Source organism: Martes martes, assembly GCF_963455335.1.
Source record: "Martes martes genome assembly, chromosome: 3".
NCBI classification, from domain to species: Eukaryota; Metazoa; Chordata; class Mammalia; order Carnivora; family Mustelidae; genus Martes; species Martes martes.
Genome location: NC_137890.1, coordinates 192,075,717 through 192,100,905, shown reverse-complemented (window position 1 = coordinate 192,100,905; position 25,189 = coordinate 192,075,717). Strand labels below are relative to the sequence as shown.

Below are 25,189 nucleotides of genomic sequence, written 5' to 3'. Positions count from 1 at the left end.
CTCTGACATTGTGGTGTGGGGTGGCGGCACACGCTTTCGCGTTAACTGCGTGACGGTGACCGATGGTGGCCGGTGTCTTTCTTCCGCCTTCCCCTTTGGGATCCAGCAGTAACCTTTCTTGCCTTAAACTGTTCTGTAACTCCTTTCCAAATGCATCACAGGCGCGAAGGGAACTGAGCCGGCTGAAGGAGGAGGCTAGGAATAAACATGCTATTGCAGTGATTTGGGCTTACTGGCTTGGATCTAAGGTACTTGACTCACACATCCTGTTCCTCCGTCCCGGAATCCGCCATAGGTCGGATCTCTAGCCTGTCGGGCCGAGCGACTCCAGCTAACGGGCTCGCCCTGGTGCATGTCCCAGTGGCCGGATCTAATACATCTGGATGCGGGTGTGTCCGTGGTGCCCGCTAGGGTCCCGAAGCATGTGTAGGCCAGCGAGACTAATGATTTACTAATGAGGCACTAGTGTAGCTGCTCTTTAAAAAAAAACAAAAACAAAAAACAACCTCAAGTAACATGCATGTTTAGTTTTGTTTTTTTCCCGTCCCCCTTCCCTCCCTCCAACCCCACAACATACAGTGACAGTTTTCCTGGGGTGTTTTTGTTTGGTAGGGGGGTGGGGGAGCATGTTGGGAATATTCAGGTTTGGGCTTCAGTTGGTCTTTCGCAACACGATGATAATAGGACCGCCTTTACTGCATGCCTTAAAACATTAATCCGTGAATGAAATTGTGTTGTAGGCAGCCATTGATTATTATAAGCGAAATATTGTATGTGGAAAGAATGATCACTTGTGATTTAACAGAAAGCTGTGTTCATGCAAAGCTAGCTATAATTGCCCCGAAAGAATCCCAGGAATTTCAGCATCAGCTGTTTGTGTTCAGAAACAAAGGCCTCCTGAAATACCCTCACTAATCCCCAGGCAGAGTCGTGGGCTCTGTGAACATTTCACATAGCCCAAGGGACGAAGCTTTTAGATGTTTTTGTTACTTAGAAAATCAAAGGTCATCCCTGCTAAAAATGTGTATTCCAGTTAGAAACATAAATATCAATAGAGTCCTATGTTTTTAAATGTACCTTGTCAGCATTAGAAGCCCATCTTATGAGGAAAATGAGAAAAGTCCGTGTTTGCCTGTATAAAGATTCTAATTTGCCCAAAGCACTCACCAGACTTGTTCATTTGTGTTTTCCCTTGAAAAATCTGTGCAGAGCAGACAAGTTCCTTTAGTAAGTGGAGGGAAATGTCCTGGGAGAGGCAGAGGGATGCGTCGACAGTCATCCCTGGGTTTTCCCCGCTGCCTGCGCTCATTTCCCAGTCAGTACCACCGTGTAATGAAAAATCACTGCCTGTTTCATCTTTTACAGTAAAACACCCCAGTCTGACTCTCCCCTAAGATTGATTTTTAAACCTAGAAGTCGTTTCACTTTTATCATCAGTGTATTTCACTGTTTGGGGCCTCGAGCTCACACTGAATTTTGATCAGGGCTACTTCGGATTTTCTAACAGGAAAGGATTTTGAGTTTTATTTTTTTGTTTGAACTTCAGAGAAAACAACCCATCTTCTTTCCATTTTCCAACCGGTTGTTCTCAAGAGCTGTCTTTTTATACGTCCGAATGAATGAACACAGAAATTCGTAGCTCCTCAGCCCCGTGTACTGGCAGCAGAGGGAAATCTGCTGAAGGCATGAGCTGCCACTCCCGGTTTGAAGGCTTGGATAAGGGAAAGAGAGGGAGGGAAGTGGAAGAAGGAGAGAGAAAAGGGAAGGAGGAAGGGAAAAAAAATGGAAGTAGGGGAGCAGAAGTGAGCTAACCTCGGGTACCACACAGATCGCCTTCCTCTGGAACAGAGGCTCCATGCACTAAAAAGTCAGGGGACTGCAGCGGCCTTATGCTGATTCTTTGGGTTTAAATGATTATGCCCAATTCTTCTGTTATTCTGAAATCCTCATTCATAAATTGGCTCTTCTGTTTGGTGGGGTGTCTTTTTCTGGTCATTTGTGCTGTCTGCATTGGGCTGTCTCTTTTATTTACCATCTAAAACGTTCTAGGCTCGAAGGGAATTGAAACGCTTGAAGGAGGAGGCTAGGCGCAAGCATGCGGTCGCTGTCATTTGGGCTTACTGGCTTGGACTGAAGGTACTGCCCCACCCCTCCTTTCTGCCCACGGTGAACTCGATGAAGCCTAGCACCTACTAACCCCAAGAAAACAATCGATATGCTTGCTTTCGGTCTGCAGAGTCTTTTACAATGTCATCTTGCCTAATTGCGTTTCTTTTTGAGAACAAACCTGTGCACTAATATTTGCTGATTTTATTGTGGCTTATTTCTTTAAACAATCGGTTTAAAGTCGTAGTTAGCCCTGTAGCGTATTTTATCTAAGAAGACACTTTGTTATCCAGGTTCTGTTTAATGTTCTCTTTATGAGGATGAAGTTTGTGTTTTGTTTTTTTGGTTTTTAATTCACGAGACAGAGTTACAGTAGTGGAGCCGAAAGCTGACCCACGGCCGCAGTGGCCATCTGGGGGATCTCAGGCTCTGTTGGCCCCTGTCTGCCTGCTCTGCTCCAGTGACGGCTTCTGGAGCAGAGCTTTCTGCACAGTGACTGCCATTCTCATCGCTCAGCATAGAACCCAAAGGATTTTGCATAAAAGTACGGATTCGGACAAATAAGACTGGCAGTGGGTCATTCAGGTTAAAGAGAACTTCAGGTTCGAATGCCATTTAATTAAGGGCAGGGTTCATTTCAGAGAGTGCATGTAGGTAAATACGACTGAGTCCCCGAAAACCCTGAGAGCAGTTCAGAGGCCGCGTAAATAAAGATTGTGTCTTCCTTGTATTCAGTAACTCATCGCCATGGGATGCCATCCCTGTTGTCTTTGGGGGTAATTAGGCTCCCTTTTGACACTATTCCTCTTTATTATTTTTGCTGTAATAGTATAAAAATTCATCTTCTGCAGATGGAAATGCCATCCAGGAAGCCATTGGCTCCGAATCTAAACAGCATTAGCAGTATCTGTACATTCTGCTTCTGAATAACCTGCATTTTCCCCTAGAAGTTGAGCTTATAAACTCTTTGTAAATGAACCTTTTTGATGATACTGAATACTCATCAAGTAATTTTTAGAGTAATTAAGAAGTAACTTAAACAGGAATGTAAGATGTTCTAGTTCAAGAATTGTGAACAAGTTCTAACTACCTTTTTTAAAGGATCTTATTTCCCGTTTTATTCACTTGTTCTAATTTGCATTCTGATTTTCATAAAAAGAAGGAACAAAACATTGAGTCAGGATTTTTATTCTGTGTAATGATTTCTACCAGCAACACCACACTCCTCTTTAGTTTTCTGGGTTTAACTAACTGCACACAGCTTCAGAAATACTTTCATATTAGGGGTTTCTATTAGCAACCTGTACATCAAATTCAGTGTGTAGGTGAATTGTAGGTTTGAGTTGGAGGTAACTGGGCTTCCTCTAGAGGTAACTCTTTTTTTCCACCAGTTTCCCATAGAACAGAACTATTTTAATATGTTACCGTTGTTATGAAGTAAGATGGAACTTCTTTCAAGTCCAAGAATGTAATCATTTTGTGCTTTTTTTTTTTTTTTTTAAAGAATGATGTTGATAAGAGTAGTAGTTTTGTTTTTTAAGTGGTTAAGTTCCTGTGGAATTGATACAGCTCAGTGGATCCTTTCAGACCTGCCAGAGCCCACAAGGGGAGCCTACTCCGTATGCCGGCATGGCGTCACCAGGCCTTTCTCTGTACGTAGCTGTGATTCCAGAGAATACTTCAGGAGAAACATTCCTGTGAATATCAAAAAGCATGTCCCAGTGAACTCATTTACACTGACATTCTGCTGAACACTGTAGGACTTCCACCGCTCCTCTGTGCATGTGTTCACATGGAATCTCACTCTACCTTCTCTGCTTTCCCACGCTTTTAAAATTCCTGGAGCCAGTCAGTAGCTTTCATTTTTCTTCTCCTTGTCCCTTCTAACTTCGTTAGTCTGAGGTATGAAATGGTCTTGAATCTAGCAGCTCCCTGGCTGAAAGAAAAACTAGATGACCAGTAACCTGGAGTCAGAACAAAAGAACAACTGCCCACATGGTGGTCAGAAACGTGTTAGACCTTAGTGGTCCACAAGTGTAGAGAACGGGTCTGGTGCTCACCTGCCCCGAAGTACCGGGGAGGCCGTGTAGGTGAGGGAAGCCGCAGAGGGCAGGTATCCACCTGGATATGGAGTGACGGGGCCTCGAGCCCTTTGGAGGAGGCCTGTCTCGCAGAGGCAGCAACAGCGCCTGTGGTCCACGTAGGCCTTGTTATGTAGCAACGGGCTCGCTGTTGCTAGAGCTTAGAACATGTTGCAGTCTGAGTTCCTGTGTGACGTTCTTAATTTAAAAATTGGCATAGAAAACATTTCTCTACAGACTGAATTTGGTTAGTAGGTGGCTAGGTTATAGCCTAATGTAGAAATATTTTGAACATGTGCAATTAAACCCAGAAAATGAAAGACAAAAGACAAAGGTACATAATGTCTGAATTATTCAAATAGGCTAATGTTTTGCCAGAATCTAATGTTCTCATTTACAGCTGGATAGTAATAAATATTTTAAATATTTTCCCTCAGTTTCAAGACTTAACTATATCACTCATTGATTTGGTAAACACCTCACCTAGTTATTTTATTTGTTGGACGTTAGTAAGCCAAGTGAACACGACAGTGTAGCAAGGAGCAAATAGGGAAACTTAAACTGTCATATGATGGGCCGTAGGCTGTGACAGTACTTAGTGGAAACTTGGGCAGGAGCAGAGATTAGAGAAAAATTAATGCAATTAAGTGGAAGATAATGGGTTCATAAGCCGTTTTTCAAATTCTTACTCTTGGGCACATTGAGTTCTCAGTGTGCAGTACCGAGGACAGGACTAAGCAGAGCTTTTGGAAACCGCAGTACAGTTCTTCGGGCATTGTTTTACCTTTTAAGAGCAATCTGCAGTGAAAATGACCTTAGAAAATTCTTTTTTCTGAAATGTATTTTGGTTTGTGATGATTTTGCAGCTTTGTCTCTAGAGCATTTCTTGTCAAATCATCAGGCTCTTTAAAAACTAGTTGAGAGGATTTAAAACATCAAAACATTCTGGTATTATCACTTTGCATCTCTTAATTTCTTTTTCTCTGATTTAAAATCCACTGTCTCAGTGTGTTTCAGTTATTTGACTATATCCAGAAAATCACGTAGAGATTTTACTCCTTCCACCTGTTCTCATTTTTAATAGACGTACGTCATTGTATGGGCACTAACCTCTGTATGCCACTGCTTCTTTTTAAAGGTGCGTAGGGAGTACAGGAAATTCTTCAGAGCCAATGCTGGAAAGAAAATTTATGAATTTACGCTTCAGAGAATTGTAAGTTTACACTTTCTATTAGGTAATTAGCATTATTGGATTAATTAGTTAATAGCATCACCTCGGGAATAAGTGACTTGTTTGCTAACAAATCCTCTCTGTGACACTGAGAGATTGTGACTTTTTTTAATCATTTCCCCCCCAAATTCAGGTAGAATTGTGTCAGAAAGTTTTCAGTGGCCCGCATCTGATCAATGAAATAATTAATAAGTTGTTCTTCTGTGGCACCTGGATGGCTCAGTCGGTTAAGCATCTGACTTCAGCTCAGGTCATGGTCTTAAGAGTCGTGGGATCGAGACCCTGCATGGGGCTCTCTGCTCAGCGGGGAGTCTGCTTGTCCCTCTCCCTCCCCCTCTGCCATTTTATTTTAATGTTCTTCTTCTTTGACAGAGAGAACATAGTCTGGGGAAGGTGAACCCAAGCAAGTCAGGTGTCTTAGTCTGGGCTGCTGTAATGAAAATACCACAGATCGCGTGACTTAAACAGTAAACACTTATTTCGCACAGTTCTGGAGACTGGGCAGCCCAAGGTCAGAGTGCCAGCACGGTCTGGTTCTGGTGAGGGCCTTTTCCTGGTTTCCTCACTGGAGAAGACAAAGAGAAGCAAGCACTTTCCTGGGTCTGCTTGAAAAGGGCACTAATCCCGGGAGCACCACCCCTTGTGACTTTATAACCTAATTTCCTCTCCGAGGTCCCATTTCCTCTTACTGTCCCACTGGGGGTGAGGATTTCAACATAGGGGCTGAGGGGAAGGCCAACATCTTGTCCTGCTGAGGCGCCGGGAGCTGCTGCAGGGCAGGGGTGGCAAACGAGGCAGTGGGCGGAGGGTGGAGGAGAGCCAGGCTGTGCCACTCAGCCCGGGCGGCTTCCAGCATTCCCCTCTGTCTTCCACACAAGCATGTGGAGTGGTGGAGAGTGCAGACCCTAGAGCCAGCTTGCTCTGCCACGCACAGATTTGTGACGTGAGCACATGACTTGGGTGAGCCTCCTTTTGTCATCTGTAAAATGGAGCGATTATAGAAAGCTCGTACAACGCCTGGCCCATCTCCGGTAGTCTAGAGCAGTGTGCTGCCCAGCAGAGCTTTCTGCGGTGATGAAAATGTTCTCTGTCCTCGTGGTACCACAGAGGGGACTCTAGCCATGCGTGGCTAACGTGACATGTAACGAACATGACAGATGAGCTGCGGTTTTAATTACTTACGATTTAAAGATCAGCAGCCACCTGTGGCTAGCGGCTGTCTCTTAAACATGCAGCTTTCTAGTGTTAGTTCGCGTAAGTATTCACGTTAACGTTAAAGTTAGTGTTACTGTCAGCATTCTTCTCTTCTCCTGACCACTTAGTGGAGCTTCGATTTTCCCAGCCAAAACAGTAAAAAAGAGATCTTCCAGAGGAGTTACAACATTTTATCAACTAAAACGTGCTGAATTCCACTACAGACGGGTCTGTTTGATCCCGGTTTAGGTAAAACAGTGTCTTTTCAGGCATATTTTACTCATCTAGCATTTTTTTTTCCCTCAAACCCACCATAGGTGCAAAAATACTTCTTGGAGATGAAAAATAAGATGCCGTCCTTATCTCCAATAGACAAGAACTGGCCGCCAAGACCTTACCTATTCTTGGATTCTACTCACAAGGAGCTTAAAAGGATTTTCCACTTGTGGAGGGTAAAAAAAAAAAAGGCCTTGTTAGTTTTTTTTTTGTTTTTCCCAGAGACTCCTTATCATATTTTGAGTGTTTGAGAAGTGTTAGGTAAAAGCAGATTTTAAGCTATTCTTCCTCTAGCCTCGAGGAGCTGTACCTGAGGGCTTTGGTACTTTCGAATCATGCACTGTACGTCGCTTTCCATGAAAATTCTAGAGCGGCCGGTGGTTCCCGTGGGATGTCTCCTCGCATCCCTGGCTGGAAGGGAGAGTGCATGGCTTCATTCCACATCCCCGTTGCTTTCAAGGAGTTCAGGCTTTTGTTTTGTTTTGATTTGTTTCTGTTTTTCATGTTAATCTGAAAGAATACTGCCAGAGGTAGAGACGATAAAGTCCGAACATCTTCGCACAAGGTAGCGAACTCCTGCAGGTTCTAGGAGTTCACTGTCTGAGCTCTGTTGCACACGTACACACAGACACATGTACACATGAGGACGTGCACATCTGGGGATGGACTGGGAAGGAGGCTTCAGAGTGCCTCACGACACATTCAAGTTCAGGTTTCGCTCGACCTGAATTAAAGGGAAGCTGAAAATCTATTTGGTAGTGCCTAATAGTTTAGCTTCCTTAATTTGATGAAAACATCACATTTTATTTAGGTGTTGCCCAGCGTGAGTACACAGGATACTCGTGTAGATGTTGACTTTATTGTAATCATTCAGTCAGGTCATATATTGAATGCTAAACATGTACAAGTATCAGATACGATGTAATCGTTGATTGAAGGGCCGCTATTTAGAAAGTGAATGATTGATGGATGTATCTTCCAGCAAGCTCTTTCCTGCTGGCCACTGTAGGCATGTCCCTTCCCAGAATGACATATGCAGAGGGACGTTATCACGATTAGTATACTCTTGGTACCTGCTCAACATGTGGAACTAGATTCTCGCTTCCGTCCCCTCATTTAGTGAGTCGTTTTGGTGAGATTCACCAGTGTCTCTGTGCTCATCTCCCCTTTTGAGTCTGATGGTGGAATTGTTTTCAGGAATAATGGTAGGGAGCCTGTAATGCCAGGGGTCTGCTCTGCCTCTGCTCCCCGCTCCCTCCCGGCCCCTGAATCTTGCCTGTACCTCCCTGGCATTGGTGGTGGGGAATGAGAGTGACGTGTTCATTCCTGAGAGGGTGGGCAGCAATGCTGACGTTCCTTTATAGGATGATGTCATTGGTTCTCAACTACATTTGTAACTGAATTTCTTTGAGTTCATCCAAAAAACCTTGCCCTGCCCCTCTAGCCACCCCTGTGTCCCTCCAGTGCCATCTCAGGATCCAGGTGGAGGGGAGATTTCTCGGGTCCCATGTCCACACTGTAGGAAGGTAATGGGGGATTCGGAGAAGGATTTTTCCAACCAATGGTTGTAGCATATTTGTGAGTCATGACATCAATTTCATGGATTACTGGCCAGGTTTTTAAAATGAAATGCAGTAGAATAGAAAATAATGGGGGACAGGACATGTTGAAAGTCTTGTCTTGGGAAGCTTTTAAATCCGTGTTGTCCGTGTGTGTGTGTATATAAATGTGTGCAGTGAGTTGTGATGTACAGTGTCGTTCATACTGTGAGTCTGTGAAAGAGTGTGACAGCCTAAGGATTAAAGGATTGTGGGGCTCTGATGTCACAGTGGGAGGATCCGTTCCCCCAGCAGGGCCTGTGCAGCAAGGCCCTTGTGTGTTTTGAAGAAACATCCCGAGTTCCACAGTACAAACAACAGTTTTTATGACATTTTCCAAGATTGACCTTTTAAAATCCAGAAAGGAAAAATGCTCTTGGTTTTTTAAATGGGCATTTGTGCACATTTGTGTGCGTTTAGTCTTGTTCTTGATGCTGTTGAGTGGACTTAGCGTATTTAAGAGTGAGTAGAGATTTATTTATGTAAGTGATTATCTTTTTCCCCCCTTTTCATTTCTCACAGTGTAAAAAATACAGGGACCAGTTCACAGACCAGCAGAAACTTATTTATGAAGAAAAACTAGAAGCCAGTGAACTCTTCAAAGACAAGAAGGCTTTATACCCATCTAGGTATTATGGCTTTTTGCTTTACCCATAAAAGTCAGCATTTTAAAAATTATTCAAATATATTTGTAGGCCGTTTCTAGCAGAGTTTGATTTTAGTAATACATGAGAGGTTTTTAATTTTATGAATTGTTTTATGATCGGCTGGATGTGAATACACAGAAACACATTTGCGCCATGGCTCTCATAGCAAACTTAACTGAAATGAGATTACATTTGTTGGTTTTACTTCATTGGCGTTAGCCTGAACACTTCACTAAATAATTAGAAGTTGTCCTTTAAAATACAAATTGTGTAGGCTATTAAGATAAAATTACATTGTTAATTCCTTTTAGTTTTCCATCATTTTCAGACCCCGCCTGATCAATTTCTGTTGGCAGTCCTCTGGGACCCCTGGTCCGGTCTCCCGTGAACGAGCTGGGTGGGTTCGTTTGCACAGTAATGAAGAGGGAACCAACCAATACTTTCCAGTATTGCCAAAGCCCTGGTCTGCAGTAGTCTTTGCTAAGTTCTTGGGCATGATGGTAGTGGCCTGTGCAGTCAGATCCCTTCCTTTATTGTGAACACCGAGTGCTCAGTAAAAGCAGGAACGCCTGTTGTGAAGTTTGTGCAATGATTTTGTTGGTAAAGACTGCTTCCTTGAATATCCGTACATCTTCCAGGTTTATTTCTCATCCAGAATTCCTATCCCTTTTTCATCCGATGTTTCTAAAAAAAGTTAGATTGGACAATTTCAAGCCAAATCTCTAACAACTTTTAGCTTCTCCCAAAGGCTGGCCTAGAGATGAAAAATCATTATATGCTAAGTATATTCACATGTATTACAATATGCTGTGTTTATATTCTCCGTGTCTTTATGCACAATGGAAGGCTCTTCCTTTTGAAAGCTGAAGTAAACGTTGTTGCCAGGCTCATGTGGTTTAAATATTTTAAATGACCCAACTTGCTGGGTCAGCTGATTTGGCGGCTTGTGATGGTTTCCACTCCCTCTAAGTCGAACAAAGTATCTAAATCCAAAGTTGTTCAGAGTGTCTGCTCTGTAAAGCACATTTAGACATGAAAATGGCCTATAGACTCTCTCCAGCAACCAATCCATTTAACTTTCTTGATAGATTTTTAAATTGTAGAGTAATTGTCTTAATTAACATTCCCTGTTGATGACTGTTCAGAAACGGGAAAGAGAAAAATACATCTGTGAAGAAACATTCAAAGGCTCATAGCACTTTTTATTATTAAAAACATGTCTGAATGTGAACAACAGGAAAAATCTATTAATGTCAAGCCAAGTCCTTTTGGGGCAGTTTTATCCATTTTCAGGGACGGTGGCGTGCTCAGCCGGTAGCGGTCGGAGGGGTGGAATGATTTCCGCTCCCACCAGCGCACGGAGCCGCAGCCCTTACGGCGGGCATCAGCCTTTTATATGTCGGGCGCCCAGAAGCACTGACCACCTACGTCGGTTTTTCATCCCTGACCCTCCACCCACAACACAAGCATTTCAAGTTGCATCTGCAAATTGCCAGAACTTTGTAGCTCAAGATGAAGCCACAGTTGTTTTTTTTAGGTGGTTGTTTTCTGTGTGGGTTTTTTTTGGGAGGGGGGCTGTCTTGGAAGAGGTTTCCCTGAAAGTCTCACCCGCATGCCTTTAGGGAAATGGGCATCTTAGTGCACAATTGTGCCACTTGCAAGATGGGGTTTGTCTGAAGGAAAAGCGCTCTGGTTCCGAATGTTCGCCTTGTCCGTTTAGGGCCGTATCCTTGGAGGAGAGGCCTGATTCTTCTTTCAGACATTGCCTGTGTAGGGCCAGAGTTACGTGGTAGTGTAAGTGTTCTGTAGTGCTCTTGTAAAGTGCTTGCTCTGGATCTGTGCTCCCCCAGACGGCCTCTTGGTTTTCTTATTCTCCACAAGAAAATGAAGTTTCTCTTTGAAACAGGTGATGGTAACGGTCTGTGCTTTTTCCATTGCCACATATTGTTAAAGGCACTAAAAGTCCTTTGTGGGCAGCTGTTAACTTTCTATTAACAGATTAGAAGGAATGGCCCTTCCCTTCTCATGAGACCGTGCACATGGGTCTTGACTCTCTTTCTTGCAACTCATTTCTATCTTGATTGTGCCATACGAAAAGATTTTTATCAAAGTCCTACCTATAAAATGCCATGATCCCTTAAAAAGTATATTTGAAATAGGTTTCAGGTTTCATTTCCAACTTATATATAAGTGACATATAAAATGGATAAAATTAACTTTGATGAAGTTACGTGCTTCAGAATCAGCTGACACGGTGTTAGCTTTGTCCAGTAATGCCTTAATCGGAAACCGTTTCTAATGGGAGGGAATTTGTTTCCTGTAGTGTTGGGCAGCCATTCCAAGGAGCTTACCTGGAAATCAACAAGAATCCCAAGTATAAGAAACTTAAGGATGCCATTGAAGAGAAGATTATCATCGCTGAAGTTGTGAACAAAATTAACCGTGCCAATGGGAAGGTAAAAAATGCTAACCATGGGGGCCTGCCTGTAAGAAGCGTTTCTCAGTTGGGGCAGCCATCTTCTGCTTTCTGATCAGTCTGCTTCGCTTTTGTATTCTCAGCAGAGTTCCTGAAAAGGGAGCTCTTTCCCCTTACCTTTAAGTTTAGGTGGAATTTTGCTTGTTCTCTGAAACTTACATGACTTAGATCTAGTGTCTCTGTTCTTACCGTGTTCTTAGTTCACCTAGGTTTGTGTGCTGGGAGATACGGAAGCAGACGGGCTCTTCCACAAATAACAAACACTTTAAACTCATGGACCACTTGGGATGTTTTTGATCATTGGTTTTGGATCCTTATTTGTTTTGTTTTGTTCTGTTTTAGAGCACATCCCGGATTTTCCTCTTAACAAACAATAACCTCCTTCTTGCTGATCAGAAGTCGGGGCAGATCAAGTCTGAGGTTCCCTTGGTGGATGTGACCAAAGTGTCGATGAGCTCCCAGAACGATGGCTTCTTTGCCGTCCACCTCAAAGAGGTAAAGGTTCACCTGTTGATCTGACTGAAAGATCTCTGCATTCGCCCAGTCCCTGAGCCACTGGATGAAAATTTTCCACATCTGAAGAATGTTATTACGTGAAGTTTGTAACATATAAACTTCTTAATGATTTGCAGATTTTGTCTATATTCATTCCCATGTAATATCTGAGGCTTGGTTTTTCAGTAATTAAAATTGATTAACTGAAGTTGAATTGATATAATCACATTTATTAACTTGTTCATCGAGTTCTAATTTCACTGAACAGCTTGGGTTTGCACTCACTGTGAAGTGCACTTGTTTGAAAATAGTGCTTGGAAATATCAGGGTGTTTTGCGCTTTCTCCTGTTTTTTATCTATATACCAACTTAGTAAATGTTCCTTTGTTCATCTTTAATTTGTGAGTTTTTTATTAAAGAATGCAACCACGATAAAACAACTGCCTAGTAATTTTGACCTCGGGATTTTTTTAGCGTTTCTGTGCTTTTTTGGCTTAGCTAGGACCTCCTGATTTGAACGGTGTAGCTAAGAATGCAGGCTTTGGAGTTTGTCTCACTATTACAGTGACCTTAGCCCAGTCATTTAACTTCATGGGCCTACCTCATTCTTCCCTTCTTTAAAATGGAGAGAATAATAGTACAACTGCATAATGTTGTTGTGAGGATTAAATGAGACACGGTGTGCAGTGCCTGTGCTACAGTAAATAGTTCCTGAATAAGCAGGTGCCAGCAAATGTGAATCGTATTCAGGGACGTGCGTCTAGTGGGTGGCGCCCCTGTCTCGCAGCTTCTACACTTGGGAAAATCCCATACAGTCAGTTCAACCTGTTTCCCCGCTTGCAGATCTTAACTCAAAAGGAGCATATCCAGCCCTAAGACAGTGATTCTGAACCTCAGTTACACTTTGTAATGCCGATGCCCGGGCCGCACCCGCCCCCTCCCCTGCAGTCCCACCGCATCAGTTTCTTGCAGTGGGGCACACCCATCCTTTCTGCCAGCTCCCTGGTTTGCCCGGCTGAAGAGCCAGTGCCCTCACGTATTTGTTGGGAGTGTTCCTGCTCTTCTTATTTTCTTTCAGCCAAATCGCTGAGGAATTGTTACAACAGCTCTTTCAGATGAGTTACAGGTGAGGTCAGTGCTGCTCAAGCCTGAATGTGCAGACACTCCGCGATCCTGTTGTGGTTCCTGTGCGGTAGGCCTGCGGCGGGCCCGAGGCTCTGCTTTCTAACAAGCTCCCAGGTGACACTGACGGGGCCTCTGGTCCCTCTACCAGCTTCGGGCAGCACAAGGTTAGGTAACCTTTCTGCAAGTGCTCTAGGCAGGTTGGAAGAAAATGCCGCTTTGGTGGTTGTGCTGTATTCGGAAGAGCGGACTCCAGTAGCTGATGCTTCCGAGAGACTAAACACTTGTTCAGCCCCGTTACCTCCTGAGCTGTCTCTAATTGTGACAGTCTGCCTCCTGCTTTGTCCTTGCAGGGCTCGGAAGCGGCTAGTAAAGGAGACTTTCTCTTCAGCAGCGATCACCTGATTGAAATGGCCACCAAGCTGTACCGGACGACCCTCAGCCAAACCAAACAGAAGCTCAACATCGAGATTTCGGATGAGTATGTGCATCCTCGTGTGAATGTGCCGTTTCCCTCTCAGCTTCATTGCTCTCGTCGAGCGCTCCAGTCTCATCCACGCGTACAGCCCCCACCTTCAAGTAGCCAGTGTGTGTCTGGTGCTTGTTCTAGATGGTGAATGGGCAGTGGAGGTGCTGGTCAAGTGCTCGCCTTCATGTCCCTGACATCCTGGTGGAAGAGACAAACAAGCAAAAATAGGAACTGGGTGATACGACTGACGAATGACAGGGCTTGGGGAGGGAAACAAGGCAGGGTGAGGGCCAGAGGGTCCTCTATTTAATCGGGGGGTCAGCGAGCCTTGTTCGATGTGATGACATTTGACTCGAGACTGGAATCAAGGGAGCAAGCCAGGCAATAACCTGGGACGTGCCATCCAGGGCAGGGGGCAGCAGGTGCAAAGGCCCTGAGATGGGAGCAAAAGTGGCAGAATGAAGCGGTAGGAAAAGACTGGAGAGACAGGCAGAGACCTGGCCATGTAGAGCTGAGGCGCTGAGGTAAGGAGTTGAGATTTTACGGTGGATGATGGGATGCAGTCGCGCGCTTTAAGCAAGGGGGTGGCGTGATCGGATTTGTGATTTTCAAAGATCGCTTTGGCTGCAGTGTGGAAAATAGCTCTAGGGAGGCAAGAGTGGAAGCAGAAAAAAGTTCGGAGCTTCTCGGAGCTGTCTAGGATGACGTGGCTTAGGCTAGGGTGTGAGTGGGAGGCAGTGAGAAGTAGTCAGATTCCAAATGTAATTTGGAGGAAACAAGAGGACTTATTAACAGATCAGATGCTAGATTTGGGGCCAGAGCCCAAGTAGTGGTACCTTTTACTGCAATAGATGACACGGAGCAAAGAGGAAATACCTGAAATTTCAATATTGACTTCGATATTGCATTTGTGATGCCTTTTTTTCATACTAGAGAAGTAGAGTTATAGAATAAGCTTCCCATGTTGACTATAAATTTAAAATTTTGCTTTTTTCCCCTTCACAGTAGGACTCTAATTATAGGTAGTGATCGTTTACATGCAGGTTGGAGCACCCCACACACTTATTAAATTTATTGATCTGATGTCACTTGAATGAATTTGAGTTACACACTGATTGATACTTGATGGGTTACTTTGCTTTTCAACAGACTGTTTACTACCTGCTTATATACTTAGCGTAGATAGAGTAAGAATTTCACATCACTGGATTGCTCAAGAACGATTGGATTTTCTCATTGAGGTTTTGCCAGCGTATTCTATTTCACTTCTTTCTAGAAGTCTTTCTAAAGTAAATTCATACCCATTCTTATCCCTGCATAAGCCAGACCAAGTCTTCTTGATGCTTGGGGATTCACAAAACCGTAGTCTGTCCTCTGTTCTCACTGTACATTAAAAACGAGCGCAGGTTGGCGGAAGATGGACCTTTATGTGTCCTCTACATTGGAAATTGAAGTTTGGACTAAATAACTTTTCTTGTCATTGGGTCCTTTCTCATTAAACAAAGAATCTTAGGAAAAAATATACAGTGGTCAGTTGGGCTCCAGTCAGTTAAGGTTTTAACCTGTCAGGGCCCGTTAGAACTTGAAGCTCCCGTTAGCTGAAGTGCGTCCGAGCGCGGGAGGCGGGCGTCCGTGGCGGTGGAACTGACGGTTCCCACCGACCCGGGAAGATCCTCCGCGTTCCAGAGGCAGGAGCTCCTTGGCACGTGGACGAAGCAGCCTCCTCCCCGGCTCCCCGCATTAACGAGGCTGTCTTCACAGAGAGAGTCGCGTCAACATGCAGGCACAAAGGATTGCTACTCTAAAGCATTTCTCAAGCTGGTGTTCCAAGGACACTGCCTCTGCCTTGAGGAAAGTGCTCAGTGGACGTTTATAATCCTCCTTACTCCAGCTCCTCCCGGATGCGCCGTCCTGTCACACGTCATGACCTGCCGGAGGGGCTGGGTGCGAGGGAGAGCGCGAGCTGTGGCCCTCGTACGTGGTCAGCCACAGAGCCCTCCCGCGGGTCTCACGGTGTGTGGGTGAGGCTATGCCTGTGGGAGAGTTCGCTCACGGGTGGCACAGACCCTGCCTTGTCATGGGGTGGGGAGGACAGTGGTACGATGTTCTGAATGGGTCACCGTGCAGTAACCATCCTTGGGTACCAAGTTGACAGGATGGTCGTGTGAAGAAAGCAGAACGTTTAGGAGCGCTGTAAACCGGTCTGTAACGCCTTTCTTTCTCCAGTTCCTGACTGGTGGTTGGTTCATAGAAACGAAGTAGCGGACGGGACCCCGCACCCCTGCAACACAGGGAGCTCCTGGGCAGAACAAGGGTCCGGGGAGCCTGATTCATGACCTCTGTGGCTCTTAAGCAGGGATTATAGACCTCCTGGGAGACCCTTATAAATTTAAACAACATTTGACGAAGTCACGGGCAGGGTGCCCATGATGTATTTTTTTCACCCTAAATGGCTTTAATCTATTTCACTGCCGGCTCTACAGTTTAGTGTTGTAAATGCAGTGCGGTTCAGTGACTGAAACCTTCCTCAGCAAGGGTCTCGAAGTAGGAAGTGATCATTTTAATAAACCCAGTCGCCATAGTCATTCTGGAGAAACTGGGTGTCCATTTCCAGGAGGAGAGTCACAGTTCTGTTTACTCCTTAGGGCGGTTTTAACCTGCTTTGTAATTTCCAATCCTTCAACTCCCAGACGTTTCAGTCCGTAAGTACGTTGCATTTTAAGGACAACGTTAAATAAAATGTGTACTATTTCTAAAAAGTTTCTGAAAATGAAGTCCTGAACATGTTGGAAAAAACCAAAACGAATTTGTTCTGTTAAATATTTTAAACACATGTATGTATATGTACATGCGTACACACGCGATATATCATTTCAAAGTAGACAGTTGTTTTGTGAATATTTCAAATCAAACAAATCATCTAATTCTTTCTGCTGTGAAGTTCTGACTGGCGTTGATACAGTGGAAAGATGCATTCAACGTGATTGTTCGCTGGAGAATGATTCTCTGAGTACAATGTCCTACCTGCGGGCCACGCTGCAGTTTTCTCTTCTAGGAAGTAGAAGCAAATAACAGCCTTTGCCCCGCAGGTTTATTTCAAAGTTGCATTAATACATGTAGCTTACTAGGAGTAGTGCAGTGTGTGCAAATACCTCGGGTGTCTTCGCTGTCGTCATTTCTGGAGCGAATCACACTCGTGAATCGTGAACATGAAGACAGCCAACGCCAAAGTTATGGGGACAGGAACTCCCTGTACTTTTATTATACCAAAAGTGGTCTTTGAAAATTAAAATGTCCAAGTATCTGATTTTTTTAAGTGCGTGTATTGGCATTAGACTTGGAAGGTGCTTTCCTTCTTTGAGGATGTAGATGTAAGCATATGTATCAGTGATGAGATTTTGGAACTACAGCTCTTTTCGTCAGTGCTTTCACATTGAAAAGAAACAGCCCATTTAGAAGCTTGGACGGACCATCCTGTTAAGCCAAGTGATAAATCAGGAGTTTATGTGTCACATTTCACTCGACTAGATCAGAGTCTGCAAAGCATGGGCTCTGTAGACCTTGACACTAAGACTAGTGTGCACGGAACATAGCTGTTTTGATTTTTGCACTTGTGGTAGATCCAGTGAGCATGTGATCTGTGTGGTTGGTGGAATGACTCAGCTGTGTGCCAGCAGCTCAGAAAACTGCCCTGAGAAGCGTGCTGGAAATGTGGTAACATTGTCCTAACTCTTATGGTGGGGAGAACAGCCCTGGCTTTGGGGTGAGAGCACCTGGGTTCTAGACCAGCCATGCCACTCTCCTGCCTCCTCAGGGATGCCGTCCTTGTGGGCAGGGACCTCACGGGATCCATCTGGGTGTCCTCTGCAGCACCCAGCCCAGGAGGAAGGTGCTCTGTTTGTGGTCGGAAGGTGTGACACATAATCTTGGGGACAAGCACTTGATCCCTTATGGCCTGTGAAAGGAAAGGTTTGGACTAGACTGTGGTTTCCCACGTTGTGCCACATAAACTCCTGGTAGGGTGAGAGGTGGCTTTGTGTGTACACCGATAGATTTTGTAAATTCTGTGGTTTTACATATACATTTTTAATATCCATTTGGTGGACATTAGAAAAATATAAGGGGCAGGTCAAACTTGTGATGTTGTTATGTTATCATTCCATAGGTCACCGCTGTTTTGAAATACATTTACTTATGATAGACACGACTATTAGCACAGTGTGTAGATATACAAAAACAGTTTGGGAAATAGGCGAGTAACCAGTGTTTGGAAACCATGGTCTCTGGAGGGTCTCTAGACCCCTTTCCCGAAATTTTTCCTTTCATTTTCTGAAATTGTTGATAATTTAATAGGACTCATCCCCCAGTTTCTATTTTTGCTATGTAAAAATGGAGGAAAATGGGCTTTCCATTTGGAGCATGGAAATAATTCTTCTTAGCTCTTCTCACCTGGCTAGAATATGGTGAGTTAATGAACTTCAGTGTCCTTGGAGCTAAGTGGTGGTGACAGCAGGAAGTGCTGCGGGAAAGTGAGAATGCCTGTCAAGGTCAACATCCATGAAGGAACAGAAGCTTGTGTTAGTGTCGTCATCCGCTGTCATGTGTATACTTTTCTTTAATTTGTCCTGTTCTCTTCTTCTAGGTTCCTGGTGCAGTTCAGACAGGATAAAGTATGTGTGAAGTTCATTCAGGGCAACCAGAAAAATGGGAGTGTCCCAACATGCAAACGAAAAAACAACCGTCTCCTGGAAGTTGCCGTTCCTTGACCGGTTCCTCCTCTCTGCTTTCACGGACTTGTTTCGTTGTAATAGTGCAATTTTGTTTTGTTTTGTTTTGTTTGGGGTTCATTGTATGTTTGGGAGTTGCCAAAGGCTAATACTGTTAGAGATCCTTGGCAAAATAAAAAAATATTTGACTAATCAATTTTTATTATTGGAATAGTTTTAACCCTTATTAAAATACACAGCCTGTCCTGCGACAGGAGTATAGAAGCTAACAGTGTCTGTGCCATGTCATACGTGTTCTTTGTTTAGCATCATGTTAGATCTGTGTACCCGCAATCAGCCTATTACTCATCAATCATTACTATTTCTAAGTAGAGGAAATGGTCCCCAAAGGTAACTGCATTCATGCATCAAATATTTATTGAGTGCCTCCCCCTGGCTGGGCACGGTGCTGGGTGGCATGAAAACGGACTAGGAAGGTTTTCTGTTTCTCAGGCCACGGCATTCTGGCTGGCTTGTGCTGTCCTGACTAGGGCTAGGAGAGGTCAAAGACGTTGAAACCAAAACAGTGTAACTATTGCCAATGGAGACACCATTATTCCAAATCCCGTAGCACGATCTCAACCACTACACTTCAGGAAGGGCTGGCCCTAGAAGTAGAAATAGATGACCAAGCGAAATGCCTCTATAGGTGGTTTCTGTTTGAAAAGAGAAAACTGACATTTCAGTAGGACTTTTAATTTGTTCGGCTCTTGTCATTGCTTTTAACAGTAGAAAACAGAGTCATTCTTATTGTAGAAAAAGTAGCAGAAGTAGTCCCGTAAGATTATATTTTCCTGTTTCTGGTAAACCTTGTGTATGATCCTACATAGGCTAATATTTGCAGAGTGTTGTTTTCACCCCAATCTGAGTAAGTATTTTGAACAGCTAATACAGTCAAGGGCTGATAGCCTTTCAGATCGTGGCAAGCATTCTGTACGACGTGCAATAAACATCCCAGATCTTCTGGGGAAGTTTTATTTATAATACACATTTTGTAGGAGAGAGGTGATTGGTACAGGACGCATATTTTAGTCAAGGAGCAAAGTTGTTTATACTACTTTGCAGGACTTTTTCTTTTTCCCCAAATTCACAATAAGGATTCATTTTGGAAACTACATTTAAACTTTGGAATCAAATTGTTTCTTATTTGGGAGGATAATGTATATACATTGGTATGTTAAATAATAAAACTGTTATAATTTGGTGCCATTTCCTGGATCACAACTGTATTTTTGTATTTCAAGCTGTGTTCTCACATTGTGTGTCAATGTAATATCGCTCTGGAAGGCTTTATCGTTCAAACATTTTGTGTCTTCTGTGTAATTGAATCCCACTGACCTTTTATAAACCAGAAACATTCATTGAAAGTATTTGGGGGGGACTTTCTTTTAATTTTTGTACTTCAAAAGAAAATCGCTCCCATAAAGAAATTCTCAGAAGCTTTAGTGTTTATTGGTGCAGGTAGAGGAGAGCATTACTTGCGTACCACGTTGCGTACCATGTACCTAGAGCAGTAGATTGATGGTTCCTGAAGTAGGTGAGTAGAAATCTGGAACTGAGATGTGTTCTTAAAAAATGTTTTAAAAAATATGTAATACATTCGCACTGTTCAACGTGCGAGTAAGGATAAACAGAAATAGAGCGCAAGTGTTCCGTCCCGTCATTCCCCCGTCTGCTCAGTTCCTGCCCCTCCCCAAGTTAACCACTGTTTTTACTCGCTTTCGCACAGCTTTGTGCATATGCTTCCAAAACAAAATAAACATATAGATTCTTATCTCCTGCTTTAGTAGACAAAAGCTAATACTCTGTAGACTTTGTTCTCTACTTCGTGTTTCTTGCTCATTCCTTGACTTCTGTCGTGTGGATCTGTTTATCCAGTCCCCTCCCGATCATCGCTGGGTTGTTTCCCACATGGAAATTTAAGTCCAGGGGAGGGAGGACCAATATTCCATAGGTCTACTTGTTAAATTCTCCCAAATACCGTCTCTGCAGATTGGTCACTATGATGATCAGAAACAGCAACAGTTAGCGACAATACATTTCCCAGAGTTGATTTTCAATAGAGAAGCCATTTAATCAAACTGTGCTAAGTGTTCTGCAAGGATTTAACAATAGCTCTATAAAGTAGTTTGAAGTGACAGTGTTTTTGCACATAATCCATCACTCCTAGTCTTGCCATTGAAATACTCAGTAATTTTTGGTCATGAAATTAATTCTAGGTGGGTTGTAACTTGACTTGATAAAGTTTTTCCGAACCTTAGCAAGAACACTTCCTTACGCTCCAGGGTGAAATGTGCCTCCTCAGAGTTTCCTAAACCGACAAAACCACGCTGCTACGGAGACGGAGAGCATCCTTGAGCAATACAGACCGGAAGTGAGAGTTCTTAATGTTTTCAATACATGCAGTCATGCCTCCTTTTTTTAAAATTTAAATTCAATTAATTAACATATAGTATTAGTCTCAGAGGTAACATTCAGTGATTCATCAGTTGCATACCCAGTGCTCATTACATCAAGTGTCCTCCTTAATGTCCATCACCCAGTTACCTCATCCCCCACCCCCTCCCTGCCGCCTTTTTTTTCCATAGGGAGCAAGCGTTAGTGATTAGGGTAAATGTAATTGCTGCGAGCAATTATTTTGAGGTTTTTCAGCTCAGAAATAGAATATTAAACCCTAGTCTTCGATCATGAGATTAGAGTGGGGTCAAAATCACAAGGAAAGCTTGTTTTTAAAACTCAACCAACCATGCATATGCCTGGGCCCTACCCCTTTCCAACTGAATCAGAATCTCCAGGACAGAGCTCGAAATCTTGAAGTTTACAATTTACAAGAAAATCACCAGGTGATTAAGCACATTAAAGTTTGAGAACCACCCACAAAAAAATCCCAGAGCTGCTCTTTAGCTACACAGCCATGTGTCTTAACAAGTGCTCTGGGAGGTGATTCTGATGGACCCCTCGGGTATCAGAACCGGCCCAGAGTGTCTCTAGCTGCACCCGTAGCACGGGCCAGGGTTACCAGTGCTGCCCGCCCGCCTCCCACCCCCGCACCTGACAAGCGTTACTGATAAACTGTGGCATTGCCCTATTATAACCAGTGAGCAACCCCTATTTCCTTATCTTTGAATTTCTGTCGCTGTCCTGCAATAGAGAAAGGATTGGCAGCATGCCGCATTCCCTGGGTGCTCGGGCCTGGCCGCAGGGCCCTTCAGCCACCACTTCATTGCCCAGCCCCTGGGGTGACTTGTAGGCCTGGACGAAGAGATGTGCTTGGAAAAAGTAACCAGGCAATCAGTACTAAATATCAGACCGTGGCCGTGGGCCAAGTTTGCAGTGTGGCTGACACGGTACCCTTGACTTTGACTTCACGTACCACAGGGCAAGAAAGCAACATGGGGGTGCGCCTGGGTGGCTCAGTGGGTTAAAGCCTCTGCCTTCGGCTCAGGTCATGATCCCAGGGTCCTGGGATCGAGCCCCGCATCGGGCTCTCTGCTCAGTGGGGAGCCTGCTTCCTCCTCTCTCTCTGCCTGCCTCTCTGCCTACTTGTGATCTCTGTCAAATAAATAAATAAAATCTTTAAAAAAAAAAAAAAAAGCAACACGGGAAAGTCTAACAGACTGGTTATAGTTTTGGTTCCCCATCCTTAGAATAAGAACTTGGACCCGGTACTTGGATGTAAAACCTTGAGCTCGAGTTTGAATACCTTCTCTCATACCACAGGGGTTGTGGGGTATTTCTGGGATGCCAAAGTACCAGGCCAAGAGTTCTGAGAATCAGAGGCACGTCCTCAGGATGGAGATTTGGCTGAAATCTAGGAGGACAAAGGGTTGTATTGTGCCATCTCAATTAGTGTGCGGAGTGAGAATCCCCAAATTCATGTATTTAAGTGTAATTATGGTAATTAGGCTATGGTTCAAAGTTTTTAGTCTAAATACGACAGACAACATCTTTTTCATATGCCGTTTCTCACAGAATAGATAAGGCGTTTAGGTTCCAACCTACTCAAGTCACAGGCATTCTTTAAAATGGCATATGCCGCTGGGTAGGATTTTGTGAATTCCTAATTGTTTATCATGTAAGTCTTTAGGAGAAGGAAGGCACCGTAGGAAGAGCCTTTTGTTTTTAAGCTGGGTGTTGGCTCTCTGCTAACAACTGCCGCACTCAAATTCACTCAAACCGGTAGGCGCAGGGGGTAAAAGGAAGAGGAGGCAGGACAGCGGGTTTGCTCTCCCCCCCTCCCTCCCCCGGGCTGTAAGTTTTCATTGTCCATTCGAGGACGTCATGCTGAGGAGTTAAGATGCCCTTCGGAGGGGCTGCTGCTTTGGGTCCCCCGGTAATGATGCCTTTACCTGCTGTCCGTCCTCGGGCTCCGGCTCACGAAACCCGAGGGAGCCCCGGCCTTGCCGGGCCGGCACTCGCCTTCTGCCTCATCAGCTTCCATTCCAACAGCCACTCTGGAGAAAAGTCATTGCTTTTGAGTTGGTTTCCTGCAAATCTTGGAATGGTTTGCCTCCTTCTCTTTGGTCTGAAGATCATTTTCCGAATCTGGAGTTAATCACGGTACAGCGTAAACCACAAACTCTTCCTCGTTAGCTTTTTTTGCCGCCATGGTGGCCAGATTGCCTCTGCTCAGCGCCATAAAATCCAGCAAAAATCTAACTTTGTAACCAAGGAAAACACCGTCAGCTTCTCGGTGTTTAAGGAGGAAACTGAGAACAGAATTTTATTCCATAGTCACCCAGAGGCCTGGCAGTACTGAGCGAAAGAAACCAGCCACCTTATTTCACTTACTTAAAATACTTAAAATACTTTCTTTTGTCCAGTTTTGAATATAATAGACTTGCTACGTCGTATTAGTTTTAGAGGATAACATAACAATTTGATATATGCGCATCTAGTGAAACGATTGCCACAATAAGTTAACATCTGTCCCCTCGTAGTTCTGTCTTTTCTTGTGATGAGAAGGTTTAGGATGACTCGAAGTCATTCACTTATTTTATATTCATCCCAATTTCCCTTTTCTTCCTCCCTTCCTTCCTCTCTCTATCTCTCTTTCTTTTTCTTTTTTTCTTTCTCCCTCTCTCTCACTAATCAGTGGATCTGGAATATTCTCTTTAAAAACATTTTTTTAATGACATACATAAATAAATGTAAACATACCTATCAAAGCATTTTTACAAAGTGGACACGTCTGTGTTCCCGCACCCAAAACAAGAAGCCCCTTTGTCCACCCCCTTCATAAGTCCCCACAAAAGTAACTTTCTCTCATTTCCTGGTATCATATATTAATTTTGTCCTTTTTTGTTTTGGGTTTTGGTTTTGTTTGTTGTTTGTTTGTTTTTGCGTCACATAGATGGAGTCATACAATACACGCACTTCCTTCCGGCCTTTCCTGTCGGCGTTAGGACTACGATCATTCACATCGGTGCTTGTAGAAGTTTGCTCTATCTGCGGGATACTTCATAGTGTGGGGACACTGCCATGTTGTAGTCCATTGTACTGTTGATGGGCATTTGGCTATGATGCGTCGTGCTGCTGCAGATGTCCCTGGGACCCGTCTGTCGGTGACTGCCCATCCACGTATCTGCGGCACATGTCCCTAGGAATCAAGCTGGCAGGTCATGGGGGAAGCTCACGGTCACCTCTAGCACGTTGCGTCAGTCTGACTTCAAAGGAACGGTACCAGTGGACAGCCCCACCAGCCGTGCGCGGGCCTTGCACCTGTCCGACATCCCTGCCCCACCTGCTCTCACCGGTCTTTTTCATTTCAGTGCCTGTAACGGAACTTAGCTTTAATCTGCATTTTCCCCGATGATCATGAGCTCAAATACCTTTTCGATATTGGCAATTCGCGTATCATCTTTGGTGTAGTACCTATTCAAGTACTTTGCCTTTTGTTTTTTTTTCCGTTGGGATTGTCTTCTTTTTGATTTGTAGCTCTATCTTGGATACGAGACCCTTATCAGATGTGTGTGCGGCGCGCGCCTCCACACGGTCGGCAGTGACCTTCTTACTCTCTGACCGGTGTCTTTGGATGAACACATGCTCCATTTCAGTGTAGTCTGGTTTACCCGTTCTTTGCTTTATGGTTCATACTTTTTGTTTCCTGTTGAAGAAATAGTTGTTGCTCAAGCTTACAAAGATATTTGCGGTTCCTTTCGGAAGCTTTATTGTTCTGCCTTTCATATTTAGTTCTTTAGTCTACTGGAATTGATTTTTTTTTTTTAATGGTGTAAAGTAGGGAGTCAAGATTCTTTTTTCTTTTTCCCAAATGCATAGCCAGTGGACCTGGCACCTTTTATTAAAAAGGCCTTTTTATTAAAAGGGCGCCTGGGTGGCTCAGCGGGTTAAGCCTCTGCCTTCGGCTCAGGTCATGATCTCAGGGTCCTGGGATCGAGCCCCAAATCGGGCTCTCTGCTAAGCAGGGAGCCTCCTTCCCACCTCCCCCCGCCCCCGCCTCTCTGCCTGCTTGTGATCTCTGTCAAATAAATAAATAAAATCTTTAAAAAAAAAAAAAAAAGGCCATCCTTGCCCCACTGCAGTTTTTAGATTTTCTATTCTATTAAATTTATTATTGTTGTGTCACTACTAAACCATATATATTATTACAGCTCAGAACTTGTTGGGATGGTCGTTTAGAAGTGAAGTTCATAACTCAGAGGTCCTCTACTCTTGTGAAGGTAGGGAGTAAGGCATTAAAACTAATAAACACGCATTCAGGCGTTTGGA

The 25,189-nt window shown here is 44.0% G+C and overlaps 1 protein-coding gene across 6 annotated transcripts in view; it reads left to right on the top strand.

Moving 5' to 3' along the window:
* The window catches only part of MYO1B (myosin IB), a 179,351-nt gene extending 159,682 nt beyond the window's left edge, over positions 1 to 19,669 (top strand). For 4 of the 6 annotated variants that reach the window (XM_080798486.1, XM_080798482.1, XM_080798487.1 and 1 more), the window contains 9 exons: positions 162 to 248; positions 2,050 to 2,136; positions 5,326 to 5,400; positions 6,930 to 7,064; positions 9,009 to 9,115; positions 11,457 to 11,589; positions 11,952 to 12,104; positions 13,579 to 13,706; positions 18,337 to 19,669. In XM_080798486.1, coding sequence (XP_080654612.1) covers positions 162 to 248; positions 2,050 to 2,136; positions 5,326 to 5,400; positions 6,930 to 7,064; positions 9,009 to 9,115; positions 11,457 to 11,589; positions 11,952 to 12,104; positions 13,579 to 13,706; positions 18,337 to 18,460 — 1,029 coding nt within the window. In that variant the 3' untranslated portion in view covers positions 18,461 to 19,669. The remainder of the gene's footprint in view (positions 1 to 161; positions 249 to 2,049; positions 2,137 to 5,325; positions 5,401 to 6,929; positions 7,065 to 9,008; positions 9,116 to 11,456; positions 11,590 to 11,951; positions 12,105 to 13,578; positions 13,707 to 18,336) is intronic. The other 2 variants (XM_080798483.1, XM_080798484.1) reach the window with 2 other exon arrangements.
* The last annotated feature ends 5,520 nt before the right edge of the window (positions 19,670 to 25,189 follow it).